General features: G+C 42.4%; 1 protein-coding gene across 4 annotated transcripts in view; it reads right to left on the reverse strand.

The window, feature by feature from the left end:
- Nucleotides 1-14637, reverse strand: part of Wwtr1 (WW domain containing transcription regulator 1) — a 152120-nt gene that overhangs the window by 22268 nt on the left and 115215 nt on the right. For all 4 annotated transcript variants that reach the window (XM_004834436.4, XM_004834435.3, XM_021252994.2 and 1 more), the window contains one exon: nt 653-855. In XM_004834436.4, coding sequence (XP_004834493.2) covers nt 653-855 — 203 coding nt within the window. The remainder of the gene's footprint in view (nt 1-652; nt 856-14637) is intronic.

Genomic DNA, 14637 nt, shown 5'->3' on the forward strand with positions numbered 1-14637 from the left:
GACTGGTAGCTTCATGTCCTTTTCAGAGTTTTCTCTTGGAGAGTCAAGCTGCTATGTGTAAGTCCCGCTTCTCTGAGACTGTCATGCCATTGATGCCACATGTGGACATCCAGGCCTTCATCTAATCTAAGCCCAGTCTTCCAGTAACTCTTGCCATGGTGCCACACACTTAGTGAAAGGTATCTTGGAGCTTCCCTACCAGCCCATACACCTTCACTACCACTAAGGGACCTCAGTCAATGTCACGAAGAGCAGGACAACCCAACTGGTCTCTTTCCAAATTCCTGAGCCACAGAATAGTATGACATTATGAAATGGCTGTTTGCAGCCACTGAGTTTTGGGATAATCTGCTACTACATGGTAGTAGACAACTGGAACTTGTTCTTTACCCCTACTTTCTCCTTTCTTTCTTTCTATACACTACCACTGAAATCCAAAGGCAGCCATGCTAATCTAACGAAGTCCTTGAATTCTTAAGGACTTTGGCTCTGAAAACAGTGCAGGCAGAATGCAGGGAGAAGAAACTAGACTCTAATCATGAGGCTTGTTGTAGAGTTTTGGGTCTCTAGTTGCAGTGCTTCTAGAGGAAGGTTTGACCAGAAGGCAAACAGCTACCAAAAGCTACAGATTCTCCCCCAGGGAAGGCCATACCTGCCGCATGAGCTCCTCTTGGCGCATTCTGATTCTCTCTCTCTCCATCTGGATCCTCTGGAGCCGAAGTTTCTGCTGCTGCTGCTGCTGAGTGGTGAGCGCATTGGGCAGACTCATGAGCCCCGATGTTGGGTTCTGAGCAGGGTGGTTCTGGGGGCTCAGGGTGCTGGGTGCCATCTGCTGCTGGTGTTGGTGATTGAGCACTGCAGGAGGCAAGAACACAAAGGCAATGAATGACTGGGGCCTACTATACCTTATCAAAAAGACACCATCAGAATGCTTCATGCTTTGGAGCATAGATTCCTGAGATTCCTTCCAAAGTACTTTCCTGTTAATCATTACTGTTCAAATAATCGTTACTGGGCTGGGGATTTAGCTCAGTGGTGCTACCAACTGCCTCACAAGTACAAGGTCCTGAGTTTGATCCCCGGTATGGGGCGGGGGGGGGGGTCTTTCCATCAAATAATCATTACCTTAATTCAAATTATGGAGGCACAGATACCAGACCCCCTCCTTACTCATCTAGTCTTGGCTTTTGTTCTCTGATAGAAATCTTGTTACACCTTTTTTGTTGACACTGTGCTGGGGATCAAACACAGGGCCTTATACAAGCTACGCAGGTGCTCTACCACTGAGCTACAGTTCTGGCTCTCTAGAGTACATTTTAAGACTTACAAAGAACACAGTGCAAAAAATAACCAAATTCCACAAAGGTTATCACAACTTATGAGAGCGTTTCACCAGGACATTTCAAGGAAGGATAGCTGGGTGTGGTGCATGCCTGCAATACCAGTACTTGAGAGGCTGAGGCAGGAGGATCGCCATGAGTTTGAGGCCAGCCTAGGCTACATAGTGAGTTCAAAGCCAGCCTGAACTACATAGAGAGACCCTGTCTCAAAAAACCAAAACCAACCAACCAACCAAACAAACAAACAAAAAACTCCAAAGAGAGTTCTTCCCAAACTGTGCCCCTACTGGTCTTCAAAGCATCAGCCCTTACAAGAGGAAGTTACAGTGGAGCTGCTGGTGTCTTCCACATAATTTAGATTTGACCAGTTAGACTAAACATCTCAGGTCCCCAGAAAACCACGGGAAGGCTAAGCATCTACATTTGTGATGAACAAAACACTTCTTGTAGGGAACATTGTAGGGAGAAAACAACATTTCCGTTAAGGAAAGAAGAGGAAAGAGGAGGAGAATATCCCAAAGAGTATCTAAATGCAGTTATCTGAAGCCAACTGGACTTAGAGCAGACTGCCTCAAACTGCCTCAGATAAGCAGGCAGTTGTCAGATCTGAGAAGACCTCGTCAGTTCCAGGCCTTTTCCAGTCCTCACAGGGAGGAATAACCCAAACAGAAGACGTCCTCACTGAAGCAAGAATGCAGCAAAAGTAAAGCTGGAACATCCTCCCCAAAATGCTTCCAACAAAGTCGGAATTTAAATTTAGATCCCATTTATCTTTTGCATCTCCTTTTTTCAAAACTGATTTTCTCTTCCATGTTTGGAAATGGATAAAACCATACTCTTGATTGGTAATGTTTGATATAAAAGAAAACAAGAAAAGCAAACTCCACAGCACTGAGATACAAAGACACTTGTGATCCAATAACTGTCCCTGATGAGGCAAGTAGTCAAAGTGAGAACGGGGTGGGGTGGGAGTTACGATGGACACAACCCTCTGGTCTGAGGGGCCTAAATAATGCACACGTATGTGTCCTTGGATCCATTCTGGCAAACACACTTGGTCACTTCCACAAAGCACTAAGAGTGAAACATGTTCAAGGCCAGGAAGAATTCTGGATTCAGTTCTAAGCCAGTGCATCACTGGCTATATAAAGAGCAAATGATAAAAAAATAGACTTTGCTTCTGAACTTCTGCCTTTTGCAGCACCAGGCAACAGAGAGAGACACAGCTTGTAGAGAAAGTTCTTTGGCAGCTTCCCCCAGCCAGGAGCTACAGACACAGAGGGAGGCCAGGGAGTCAGGGCTGCTCGGCGCGCCTCCTGGAATGTTTGGCAAACATCTTGGTCTCAGAGAGGTTCAGCAGCTTGCTCTTCTGTGTCTTGGGCTCGCTTCCCTCGTTTTTAAAATAGGTTTGGTTACACACACACACACACACACACCCCAGACGAGTAAAACAAAACCATAAGGTTAGGCTTAACTACAAAACCATCACGGGCCTGCATAGGGCTGGCTCTGAGAAGATCACGGAAAAGACAACCAGTGCTCCAAAGGCCAGAAGTCACACCTAAACCCTCAAAAGACATAGACATTACTTTAATCCCATCAACACCTCTCCAATTTCCACTTGAGTCTAGGAGAGCAAAGAGGAACACCTAGTAGCTGTAGCTATGTGTTACTCGTCAGTCTCAGCTTCTCTCCTTCTTACAACAAACTTCTTCACTGAGGTGTCTCTACTCCTGGCATTCTGAAGTGAGCTTGTGGTTTTGTCAACTTATCAGAGGCACAATTCCATTTAACTGACCGGGTAAGGCCTTCCCTGATCCCTCTGAGACTTCCTACTTGGGTACTTACTTCCCTTCTGCTCTATCAGTAATGGAGAAGTTCACGCATGGCTCACAGTGGTTCAGCAGTTCAGTAAAAGTATATCCACAACATCCAAATTACTATAAACCAATGACTGAACAAATAAACAAATGGGAGGAGAAGAGACAAATCCCTGGTGCAGAAGAATTCCAACTAATTTACAAAGATACACAAACCTGAAGGGGACAAGGGGCATAATGGCAAATAGGGACTTCACTCCAAAGGGTTCAGGACTGAATGGGAAAGGGGAAGAGGGCAACTTTATTGTGGAGAAATCTGAAAAGTGCTGCCCTGGCCCAGTGTCAAAGGCTATCACTAACAGTGACAAGATGCGATGATAGTATATACCCTTGCCTTGATGGGATGAGAATGGTAGTGGTTTTTTTCTTTTTTTAACTTTCTAATTTTCCTCCACATAACGCAGTCTTGTCTCCTCACAAGAGAAAAGATCAGACAAATTCCAATAAAAGGGAATCTTACAAGATACCTACACAGTATGCCTTAGACAAGAAGAGCCTAAGGCGACATGCCTGGTAAATGTAATGTAGTATTCAATATGGGACCTAGAGACAGAAAAGACATTAGGTAAAAACTAAAGAAATCTGCTGAATAAAGTATGTACTCTGCTTAAAAAATGTCAATATTGGTTCATTACTTAACAACAGATGAAGTATACTAATGTAAGATTTAACAATAGAGTATGCAGGAACTCTACTCAATTCTTCTGTAAAACTAAAAACTCCTAAAAACTAAAGTACACACATGTGGCATATGCACACACATGTACACACATTCTCTGTGCCCATGGGTACCAGAAGCTGTGCTGCACACTATCTTCAACAGTCGCTAATAAGTTTTCACAGAGGATATAAAAATAGATACAATATTCAAAACAAAATATGGTTTATAATGTATTTTACGGAAGTAAATAGATATTAAGCTAAAAGACAAAAGAAAAAGCATTGTTTCCAGATGTGTTCCACTGTCAAACAAGATTGTGAAACTTTCAGCTAAATAGTTAACAAGAATTTATTTTACTGCAGGATTTCTCAGAGCTCTTAATACAGCATACTGTGCAAAGAGTACTTTCTGAGAGGGAGGTAAAAGTGCAAAGCTTCTCAAACTTGCAAGACAAGCATTCTATAGAGTAGGAATACTAAGAAATGCTGGTCTACTACAACTTAGCAGATATCTTGGCAGAGTATTGAATTAAGTGTAAATTAACGTTAAGGCCCACTGTGTGTTTTTTTGCAGTACTGGGAATTGAACTCAGGGTCTTCACACTGAGCTACATCTCCAGCACCTGTTTTTTTTAAAGACTGAGTCTCACTAAGTTGCCCAGCTATTGTTTGCTCCTCCTGCCTTTGCCTCCCAGAGTGCTAGGATTACAGGCATATGCCACCACCATCCCCAGCTAGTGCTTGTTTGGGTTCCCCCCCCCCCAATTAACTAAATAGCTACTTAGAACTCAGAATCATAGGAAGGAACACAGGAGCAAGTAGACATTGAACAGTTTCATATGCCTAGAGTTAGGGGCTAAGGCGGAAGATACAAAGCAACAGAACAACAAAGCAAAACAAAATACAAAGCCAGCTAAGGCAGTGTGCCTGTAGCCCTAGCTACTTAGAAAGGCTGAGGCAGGGCCCGGGGATTAAGCTCTGTGGTTCCACCGCCTGCCTCGCAAGCACAAGGACCCGAGTTTGATCCCCCATACCAAAAAAGAAAGAGAGAAAGAAAGGAAGTACTGTATAAAAGTCTGCAAACATATATGGTGAAATTTAGCTGGGCATAGGATCGCATGCCTATAATCTCAGGACTCAGGAGCCTGAGGTAGGAGGGTCATGTATTCGAGGCCAGCCTGGGCTCCACAGTGTTGAGGCAGGTCTGTACTATGTCGCAAGACTTTGTCTTTAAAAAAAAAAAATCTGCTGAAATTCTCCATAAGCAAATTTGATTAACAGAAAATTTCACAGATGGTTTAATTTCCATATTAGTTTTCATAGGCGATGAGCAAAACCCTTAAGTTCTATACATTTAAAATAATCTAAATATAGGGTTCAAAAAACAAAATCTTGCTTCTGTGATAAAACAACACATAAGCCCTTCTAACATCTTCCTTCAACAGTGAAATGAGGAAGAGGCTGGTTCATTTTGAAAATCTGAGTGGAGTTTCCTCCAAACAGATAAATAGGCAACAAACAAAGACACACACTGGATAATACATTTGATTTGCAATCCAGGAAACATCCTCCTTGGAAGAGGTGTTTAGTTTGAATGTTGAGGCTAAGAAGTTTGATACAACACAGAAGAAACACCTTTTAGGAACCAAAACACACCACAGGAGGGGAGCCAGAGCTCTCTGGAATGGTGGACAGTTGAAATTAAAAGCTTTTGTCACCTCATTCTCTGCCTCCTTCTAAAAATTCTGAAACTGAAGTCCCTCTTGATCATCCCAGTTTGTCTGGGACTGATGGCCTTCCCAGGACACAGGGTTTGCAGTGCTAACTCCATGAATGTCCCTAGCAAGTGGAATGGTTTGTCACCTATACCCGTGACTGACCCCAGCCCTAAGGCTACGTGATAGCAGCAGAATCCAAATTTCTCCTTATACCTAATGTATTCTCTTAAAAAGAGAAGGAGGTGAGGGTATAAAACAGCCATTTTGGGCGGGGGATTTAGCTCAGTGGTTCCAGCGCCTGCCTCGAAAGCACAAGGTCCCAAGTTCAATCCCTGGTATCAAAAAAAAAAAAAAACCAAAAAAAAACAGCCATTTAATATTTTTAACTAAGGTCCAGTGACCCAAAGTAGTGGACAGTATGCCCTCCCTCATAACTAGGCGTTTGCCCCGTTTTGTATCCACATTACTGTCAAGTAATCAGAACAGGAAAATGTACATATCCACTTGCCCTGTAACATTTTAAGGAAATCAAACACTACACAGGACACTTGTGTTTTATCACTCGCAAATGCACACTTGATTGTGTCAAAGTCAGGAAAATCTTTTCTGTTAGATCCTAATGGAGCCATTTGTCTCAAGTGAAGCTCTCCTAACAAACTCTGGGCTCTTCTCTTCTTCAACTCAAATTAATTCTTAAGTCTTCCTGGGGGCTGGGGTTGTGCCCTTTGTCAACAAAAGCAGGAAGAAGTCGAGTGTCTCCTTATCCCCTCAGAACTAGCACAATGACATGGATCTTCCTTCCTTATGAGGACAGAAGATAAAATAGCTTTCATGCGTTTCAAATCTGGAGCACATAGTAGGCCCAAAACACATTCCCCACAAGCTGTACGGTTATGGACCAGAAATTGGTAACAAAACATGGGTTTCATTTAATGATGATAACTATAGACATTTTTTCAAACAAACATAATCATGGGGCTGAGGATGCAGCTCAGTAGTAGAGTGCTTGCCTGGCATGTGCAAGGCCTGGATTTGTTCACCAGCACAGAAGGAGGGAAGGAGAGAGGGACAAATTAGAATGTTTCCCCCTTCCTGCGCTTCCCAGCACTGGGACTGAACCTATGCCCTCCACACTGAGTTATATTCACAGGCCCACTCCCCTTTTTAGTTGAAGACCAGGTCTCTCTCCCTAAGTCACTTAGGGTGGGCTAAAACTTGTGATCCTCCTAACTCAGCCTTCCAGAATGGTGAAATTGACACACACACACTATCACATCCTGCTGGGAATTTGTTTTGTTTGTTTTAGTGATACTAGGGATCGAACCCAGGGCCTCACACATGCTTTTGCTGGCACTCTGCCACTAAGCTACAACTCCAGCCTAATCAACTTTTTCTCTTGAGGGCACATTTTAACCATTCATTACCTTGTGATTTTCTAGCTGAGCATTTCATGAGTACTAGATTCTACTTATTGCTTCCTCTTTACTTCCTAAGTACAGCTGCCTGCTGGGTGTTCATTTCATTTAGCTCTGTTTCATTATTAATGATTCATGAATCCATCAGAGTTCCCATATTACAGGTAGGGGCCTTGTATTTATCCTACGTACTGTCACCATGAAAGTTCAGGCTGAATGAGGTCTTAAGTCCATTTAGAGCTGTGCCTCTCAACTAGTAGTAGGATCTTCCTTCACGGCCCCATGTCTAGCTTGAGGGAGAGACTGCTCTCATTCAACAGCTTGTGCTAGGCCCAGCAAGGAAGGGAGCAGTTAAATGTCAGCGCCTTTGCCTGTCTTCTCTAAATTCTGTTGGACTTACTTCTATTCTGCTTTTCCTACAGGCATTTCTCAACTGTCATGCTGAAATTTTAAACAAATTTTTTAAGTATGTTGAACCAGCACAGCTTTTGGAAACTAGACACTAACTGAGCTTAGCTGCTACTCGCATCCCAAGATTCTGGCATGGGGCCTTGGGACAGACATAATTTAAAACCAATGACTCCAACTAATTCACTCATTTTAGAGATGAAGAAACTTAGAAGGTGAAATATCTCAGCACAAGTCACACCCATGAGCGTGGACACCTAGGCTATCCAGACAGCGTAGAAGATGCTGTCACAGCCCTGACCTGCCCACCTTCAGGAGCCAAAAGACATCTACTAAATTAAACTTGGTGACAAGGATAACTAGTTTCCTTTTTGCTATCTCATGACGAAGTCTAATGCAGATTAATTTAATTAACTTACTGCTTTTAAAGAGATGAAGCCAACATATGAATCACACCCTGTTTGCGTGACCGAGTTTTACAAAAAATGGTATGGTACTTTGTTCTTTAATCCCATCTCCCAAAAAATATCAGAGAAATTTTGAAAATTTACATCTCAAGAGGGAGGAGAAGCACTACCATCAGATGATCTAGACCAGTGATGGTGAACTTTCAGAGCTTTCAGTGAGACAAACAGCCCACTGTGGGATGCATGCCGCAGGTTCACCACCACTAGGACCTTCTGGCCACAGTGGCTTTTGGGAATGACAGTCTCTGACTGGAAGAAGCCAAACATACAGGTGTGAATCATTTCTGACTTATGTGCAGACCCAGCCATACCGTGTTTTTAATATGTTGCAGCATGAAGAGGGTCTGGGTGCAGCCGCAGGCCTTTTCCTCTCTTTATGGGCTGTCCATGGCTTAACTCACGAACTGGCCAGAGTCAGGTGTCTCGCAGCCCTGTCTGATGGAAAACACATGTCTACCAGAGGTAGAATGAAAAGCCAGCCACAGTCCAGCCTTGACTTAGTCACGATACTTGAAAGGGGAAAAAGGGCTGCAGACGCGCCTTTTGCCTTCCTTGTGTCTTTCTCAGCTCCTGCCAACAATGAGCCGCTTGTTTCTCTTATTTCCCAGAAACAGTATTAGCCATCCAACAAGGTCAGCAAAAAAAAGCAGCTTTTCACTTCAGGGTGTGTTTGGTTCCAAAAATCTGTAAAGTATTAAACCAAGAAATTGCACTATCCCAACTTCACACTGAAGCCTTTATTCCAACCCCGGGTGAGAATAACTCTAAGGAAATTTCTCAGGCAGCTCGGTTGATAAGGCTCAAAGCTCTGGGACCATGTCCTGAGCCTGACTGTTTCAATCCCTAAAAACCACTTCCAGGTGCTCCAAAGCCTGACAGATGAGTGCTGGTTCTCCAAACGCCCCAGACCCTTCCAGTTTTAGACTCCTAAGCCCAACCTGCATGTACTTCACTGGAAAACTTGAATTTTTGCTTTGTTTTGAGACAGGATCTCACTATATAGTTCGGGCTGGCCTTGAACTCAGTATGTATTCCAGGCTGCTCTTGAACTCCCGGCAGTCCTCCTTTGTGCTATGATTACAAGCACGTACCACCATGCCCAGCAGAAACTTTAAATTTTTAGCACCAAGAAATGATTTTCCTATATTTTCCTATCCTGTCTGCCCATGCAAACAATAATCAGATCCACAAATCAGCATGCAAGTATCTGGCCAACTGTTCTGCTAGATGTACTGAAATGCCTATAACACCAGTTTATATGCTTTCCTAGTAAATATATTACCCAGAATGTATAGTTTACTGGCATTTAAAGGATCTAGACATAGATTCCCCTTGTTAGAACATATCCAGAAAAATTTAGAAAACACGCATATCTTTATGGTTTTTTGAGACAGTTTCCCTATGTAGTTCAGGCTGGCCTTGAACTCACTATATTGCTCAGGCCAGCCTCAAACTTGTGGCAATCTTCCTGCCTCGGCCTTCCAAGTGTGGTGAATAGACATATATCACCACACCCAGCTTCTTCTGCATTCTTTCACTGTAAAGAAACCATCTTTCTTCCATCTAAAACAGCAGCAGAATTACAGGGCTATCTCAAGACTTATCAAAAGTGGACTGTGGCCAGGAACAGTGGCACATGCCTGTAATCCCAGCACTTGGGAGGGTGAGGCAGGAGGATTGAGTTTGAGGTCAGCCTGGGCTACATAGTGAGTTCCAGGCCAATCTGGACTGCATAGTGAGGCTGTCTCAAAAAACAAGAAAAATAGGGGGTTGGGGGAAGCCTGCGGCAGGAAGCACATCCTATGGAGCAGGTAAACTCAGCATACAGTGGCCTAACTTAGAAAAACATGGAAACTGGGGGCTTCATTTGCTGGTTCACAAAATTATCTTTGTGACACTGAATTTAATTCCATGGCCACTCCACAGCAGCATCACCAAAACTATTACATTATCTTCAGACAATAGGTATACTTTTATCCCGGCAGGATATGGAAACTCTGATTCATGCATTTATTTTCATTAGCTGGGAGAGAGTTTATGGTAGCTTTTTATTGGTTAGATTTGCTGAATGATTTTTAAACTACTCCAGGTGCAAAGCATAGTAACCCAAACTAAATAACAGAAAATGAATCTACAGCTGTGTTCCACAAGGAGCAGAGGAAGTTTCCAGCATGAGCTGCTAGCTTTTAATCTGTTTTCTTTCTATAACATTCCATTTTAGTAAACATTTTTATCACTTAAAGAGATCCTATAATAGACACTAAGACTCCAAAAGCTAGTCAAAGGATTTAAGAGAGAACTTGCAATTAGTAATCAAATGTGAAAAATGATCCGCTTCACAAGGAATCACAGAAATGCAAATTCAGAGCTATTTTCCAGCAATCAAATTAATAAGGATAATAATGCCATGTGGGTGTTTTGCACTGGACCAAGACCACTCAGAATAAAGTAAACAAGAGTTAACCAAGGGTAGTGGGATTAAGAAATCTGGTAAAACTCTGTACCAAATTTTGAGAATTTGTAGATGTATATATTTCATGAGGACTGTCCCCATAGATCTTATAGGATCTCTAGCGACTCCTTCAAAGTTAACTGCCTTTGAAATGAAATAGTCTCAGAATATTAATAGTGGTGGTATGTGGATGATAGAACTACACTGATAATTTTCTTTCAAGTGCTCTACTACTCTCTGAACTATTCATTTCCCCTGGTATTTGATACCAGAGACAGTGATGGGCAAGATGGCAAGGTCCTTGCTCCTCAGAAAATTACTAAAGACATGAAAAAGCAAACCAATAGTATAATTTCAGCAAAAAAGAGCTTTGGGCAAACAAATGAGTAGATGTGTAGAGCAGGGAAGGTAGGAAGGCCTCTGAAATATGTGATCTTAAATAATCTGGGCATGAACATCAGGGTGGAGGACATCCTAGGGTAAGGGACAGCAAGTGCAAAGGCTTCAGGGTGGGAAAGTGCTGACCTGTGTGTGCTTAAGGTACGTGTACCAAAAAACGCCAGCCCATGTGGCAGAGGAGCAAAGAGGGAGGAAGAAGGTCCCACGGGGCCTGGCTGGCTGTGGGGACCACTGTGGTTGGCCTCTATTCCAGAGAGACAGAAAACTCCTTCCGGCACACTGCTTGGACTACACAGGAAAGTGCTGGGTTATCTTATATGTTATGGTAAAATTAAAAACTGAAAAAAGGGGGGAGAGATGGACAGACTCTGGGGTACACAGTGAAGTTAGGGAGCATGAAGGAAGAGCCGCTAGTTAGGATCAGGGTTGGTGAACAGCTGTTTCTCAGCCCTGTGGAGTGGTTCAAGGCCATCTTTGGGGAGAAAAAGAGTAAGGTTTGGGCAGGGGTGGCAGGAAGTAGAAACCAAAGCAGCTCTGCTTTTAAAGATTTAGGGCCGGGGATTTAGCTCAGTGGTTTCGCCGCCTGCTGTGCAAGTGCAAGGACCAGAGTTCGATCCCTGGTAACCAAAAAAAAAAAAAAGATTTACACAAGAAGATTCTGGTCCCAAGCAAAGCAAAACAAAAGGCTGTAGCTCTAAATTTTATTTGGTAGGGTGTGCCAAAGAGAGTTCTGTTCGCAACAACAAAATACACAACAGAAGAACTACAACTCTGCATTTTCCTAATTTTATTCTTGGATTAAACCGGGTATGTGGTGTACACTTGTTTTGTCTTCAGCAATTACCAGCTGGTGCTGAGATCAAGCCATCACCCAGTGTTGGGACTGGTGTTCAGTGCTGAGATATTCTTTGTAGTCACTGTTCCCCGGGTCACAGTGTCTAAATGACTTATGAGAACTTACAGCTCAGGTCTCTTTATACAGAAAAACTACATTTCTCTCAACACCATATGAGCAATGACCTCCTAAATGATTTGACCCATATCTGCACATATTGTGCCTCACGCAAAAACCCTGCAAACCTCAGAGCCCAGTCTAAAAGTGCATCTAGAAGATACACAGGGCCTATTAGTATGCATTCTTCTCCCTGGCTCTATTGTTCTCTCAGTCAAAATCTCTCTTTACTCCAAATTAATTATTTAATTCTTTTGATTATTACAGTTTATAAAAGACAAGAACAAGGAATAAGTGGACGGAAGTATCACAGTTTCATTTTTAAACTATCTGTGTACACAGCCACACAAATATATTGTTTGTCAAAAAAATGATGTGTAAAGCTTAAATGAGCAAGCTGGAAATGGTCTTGCTAGTGATTCTAAGAGGAAGGATTTACATGACTTTAGACTAAGCCTTATACAGACTTGGTAGACCAGAAAGCTTTTCCTCATACGTCATTATCATTACAGAATACATTCATTAGAGGAACCATTTGACCCACACAAACCGTGCACTTCCTTCTCTAACCAAGTGATCAAAGCTAATGTCTCCAACACTGGGACAAGTCAACCCTGAAAGTCTCCTGATATGACACAGCAAGAAGCACATAACATCACTTCTGGGGCATTCCTCCCAAAATGTATGACCTAAGTCTAAATCAGGAGGAAATGCCAGACAAATCCAACTTGAAGAATAGTCTAGGCCAGGCGTGGCAGTGTACATCTGTAAATCCAGCACTCTGGGGAAATGAGGCAGGAGAATCACTTAGCAAGATCCTATCTGATAAAAAAAACTAAAATAGGGCTGGGGATGTAGCTCAGTCTAAATGCCCTGTACTAAAATAAATAAATAAAATAAAATAAAATAAAATAGCCTACACAGGCCAGGGATTTAGCTCAGTGGTTCTGCCCCCTGCTTCGAAAGCACAAGGACCCAAGTTCGATCCCTGGTACCAAAAAAAAAAAGAACAGCCTACAAAATAATTAGTCTACAATCTTCAAATTTCAAGGCTCCAGCATGACAGAGAGTGAGAGAGGGATTGAGGGAGCAAGCAAAATTCAAAATAAGAGGACAACTAAATGTAATGCATGATCTTCAATTAGATCTTGGAGCACAAACAAAAATAGCATTACCAGGACAAATAAAGATTTCCAAATATGGGCTGAGTATTAGATAACAGTATTGTACTAATGTTAAATTTTGCAGGTTTTGAGTCCTGTACTATGCTTATGTAAGACTATGTCCTTTTTTTTTTTTCTGGAAACAGGGTCTCGCTGTCTAGTTCAGCCTGGCCTTGAACACACTATGTAACCCAGGCTGGCCTGGAACTCATGGCAATCCTCCTGCCTCAGCTTCCCAACTGCTGGGATGACAGGCGTGTGCCACCATGCCCAGGGAGAAAATGTCCTTTTAGAAAATATAATATGAAGTACTTAGGGATAAAAGAACATGATGTCTTCAATTTCATCTACAATGCTTCAAGAAAAAAGAAGTATACATAGTGATAGAAATAAGCAAATGTAGCATTATAAACAAATAACAAAGAAAATCTGGGCAAAAAATATATAGGAATTCCTTGTACTATACTTGAAAACATATTTTAAAACAAAACCTGTATAACACACACACACTTCAAGTTCCCTGGAGTTTGAGAATTCTCCACAGCAGGATCCCCAGAAACTATCACATATGGCCATTGTAGCACTACTGATCATTGAAGAAACCCTTATTAAATAATGGTTTTGATAATGTGACTGCCTGGGTTTTGGAAGGGACTGAATCCTGGCTGTGCTACTGTATGCTGATGCCTCACACCACCATTCCTCCCACCTCTAGCCCCAGCCCAACTGTTATTTAAATAATTCCCATCATTTTACACAGAGTTTAGGAAAACAGGATAAAGAATGACCCTACAGGACTAGTTGGCAAGGTCTTTCAGAAGTGGACAGCTACCCCACCAGGACAGGAAATTACAGCTCATCTGAGGAGGAACATGAGGCACCAGCGAGTTGATTGTAAGGCTCAAGATGTGGAGTAAAAGGTCTTTAATTTGCAGAGTCAGAGCTGAGGACACCAATCCTCTTGGACCTTCTTGATAGGAGGAAAAAGAAACCAAGAAGGGCAGACCATGTGAGCATATGCAAGGAGGAATATCTTGAGCCAAAGCCATCCTATTTTAATATACTATGGACACTGAGGTTCCTTCAGATCACTGGAAAAATACATTGTGCACTTGAAAGGAAACCAGGCACAAAGAGAGGATGCAGAAGCAAACCAGACATGCTGGGGATCTGAGAAGACAGTTCTCCAGAGGAGCAGGAGTTCTTTGAGGTATCACAGGGAGCAGAAACAGAAAAACAACGCAAGTGACACAGAGAAGGTGTCCAAAAACACCAGAATATACTCCCCCGGGTGGGGGGGGGATTTCTTTGTTAGGATGGAATGATCCACTTCCATTTCACTAGAAGTTGTAATTCTCTAATTCGGGCACTATAGCAGTGGACAGTAATGGAAACAGAAGAATATTTTTGTTGATATTTGAAGAGAGAGCTTTGAAGCAGCTAAATCAGAGCCTTGGGAGCCAGGACTAAATCAGCCACATTCACTTTTCTTTTCTTTTTCCTATTTTATTTCTTTCCAGCTCTGCAAATATTTAAGTCTTGGCAAAACTCAAAACTCACAATTCACTCTTCACTGGTGTCTGAGAAACAGAATACTGAAAAGGAAAAAGACGAAAATAATATGGAATGAAATGCATGACATGTACTGGAAAGCAAAATACGTCCCAATGAAACTTCCATTTATGGCTTAGTCAAAAACATATGGACAGACAAGTTGAGAACAGCCACTGGGAAAGCCAGGTGCCTGGTTTACGGTACACTTGTGGCCATGTTAAATCATCTT

This window comes from Heterocephalus glaber, unplaced genomic scaffold, assembly GCF_053883595.1.
Source record: "Heterocephalus glaber isolate CG9 unplaced genomic scaffold, H.glaber_assembly_v1.0 deba00001504, whole genome shotgun sequence".
NCBI classification, from domain to species: domain Eukaryota; kingdom Metazoa; phylum Chordata; class Mammalia; order Rodentia; family Bathyergidae; genus Heterocephalus; species Heterocephalus glaber.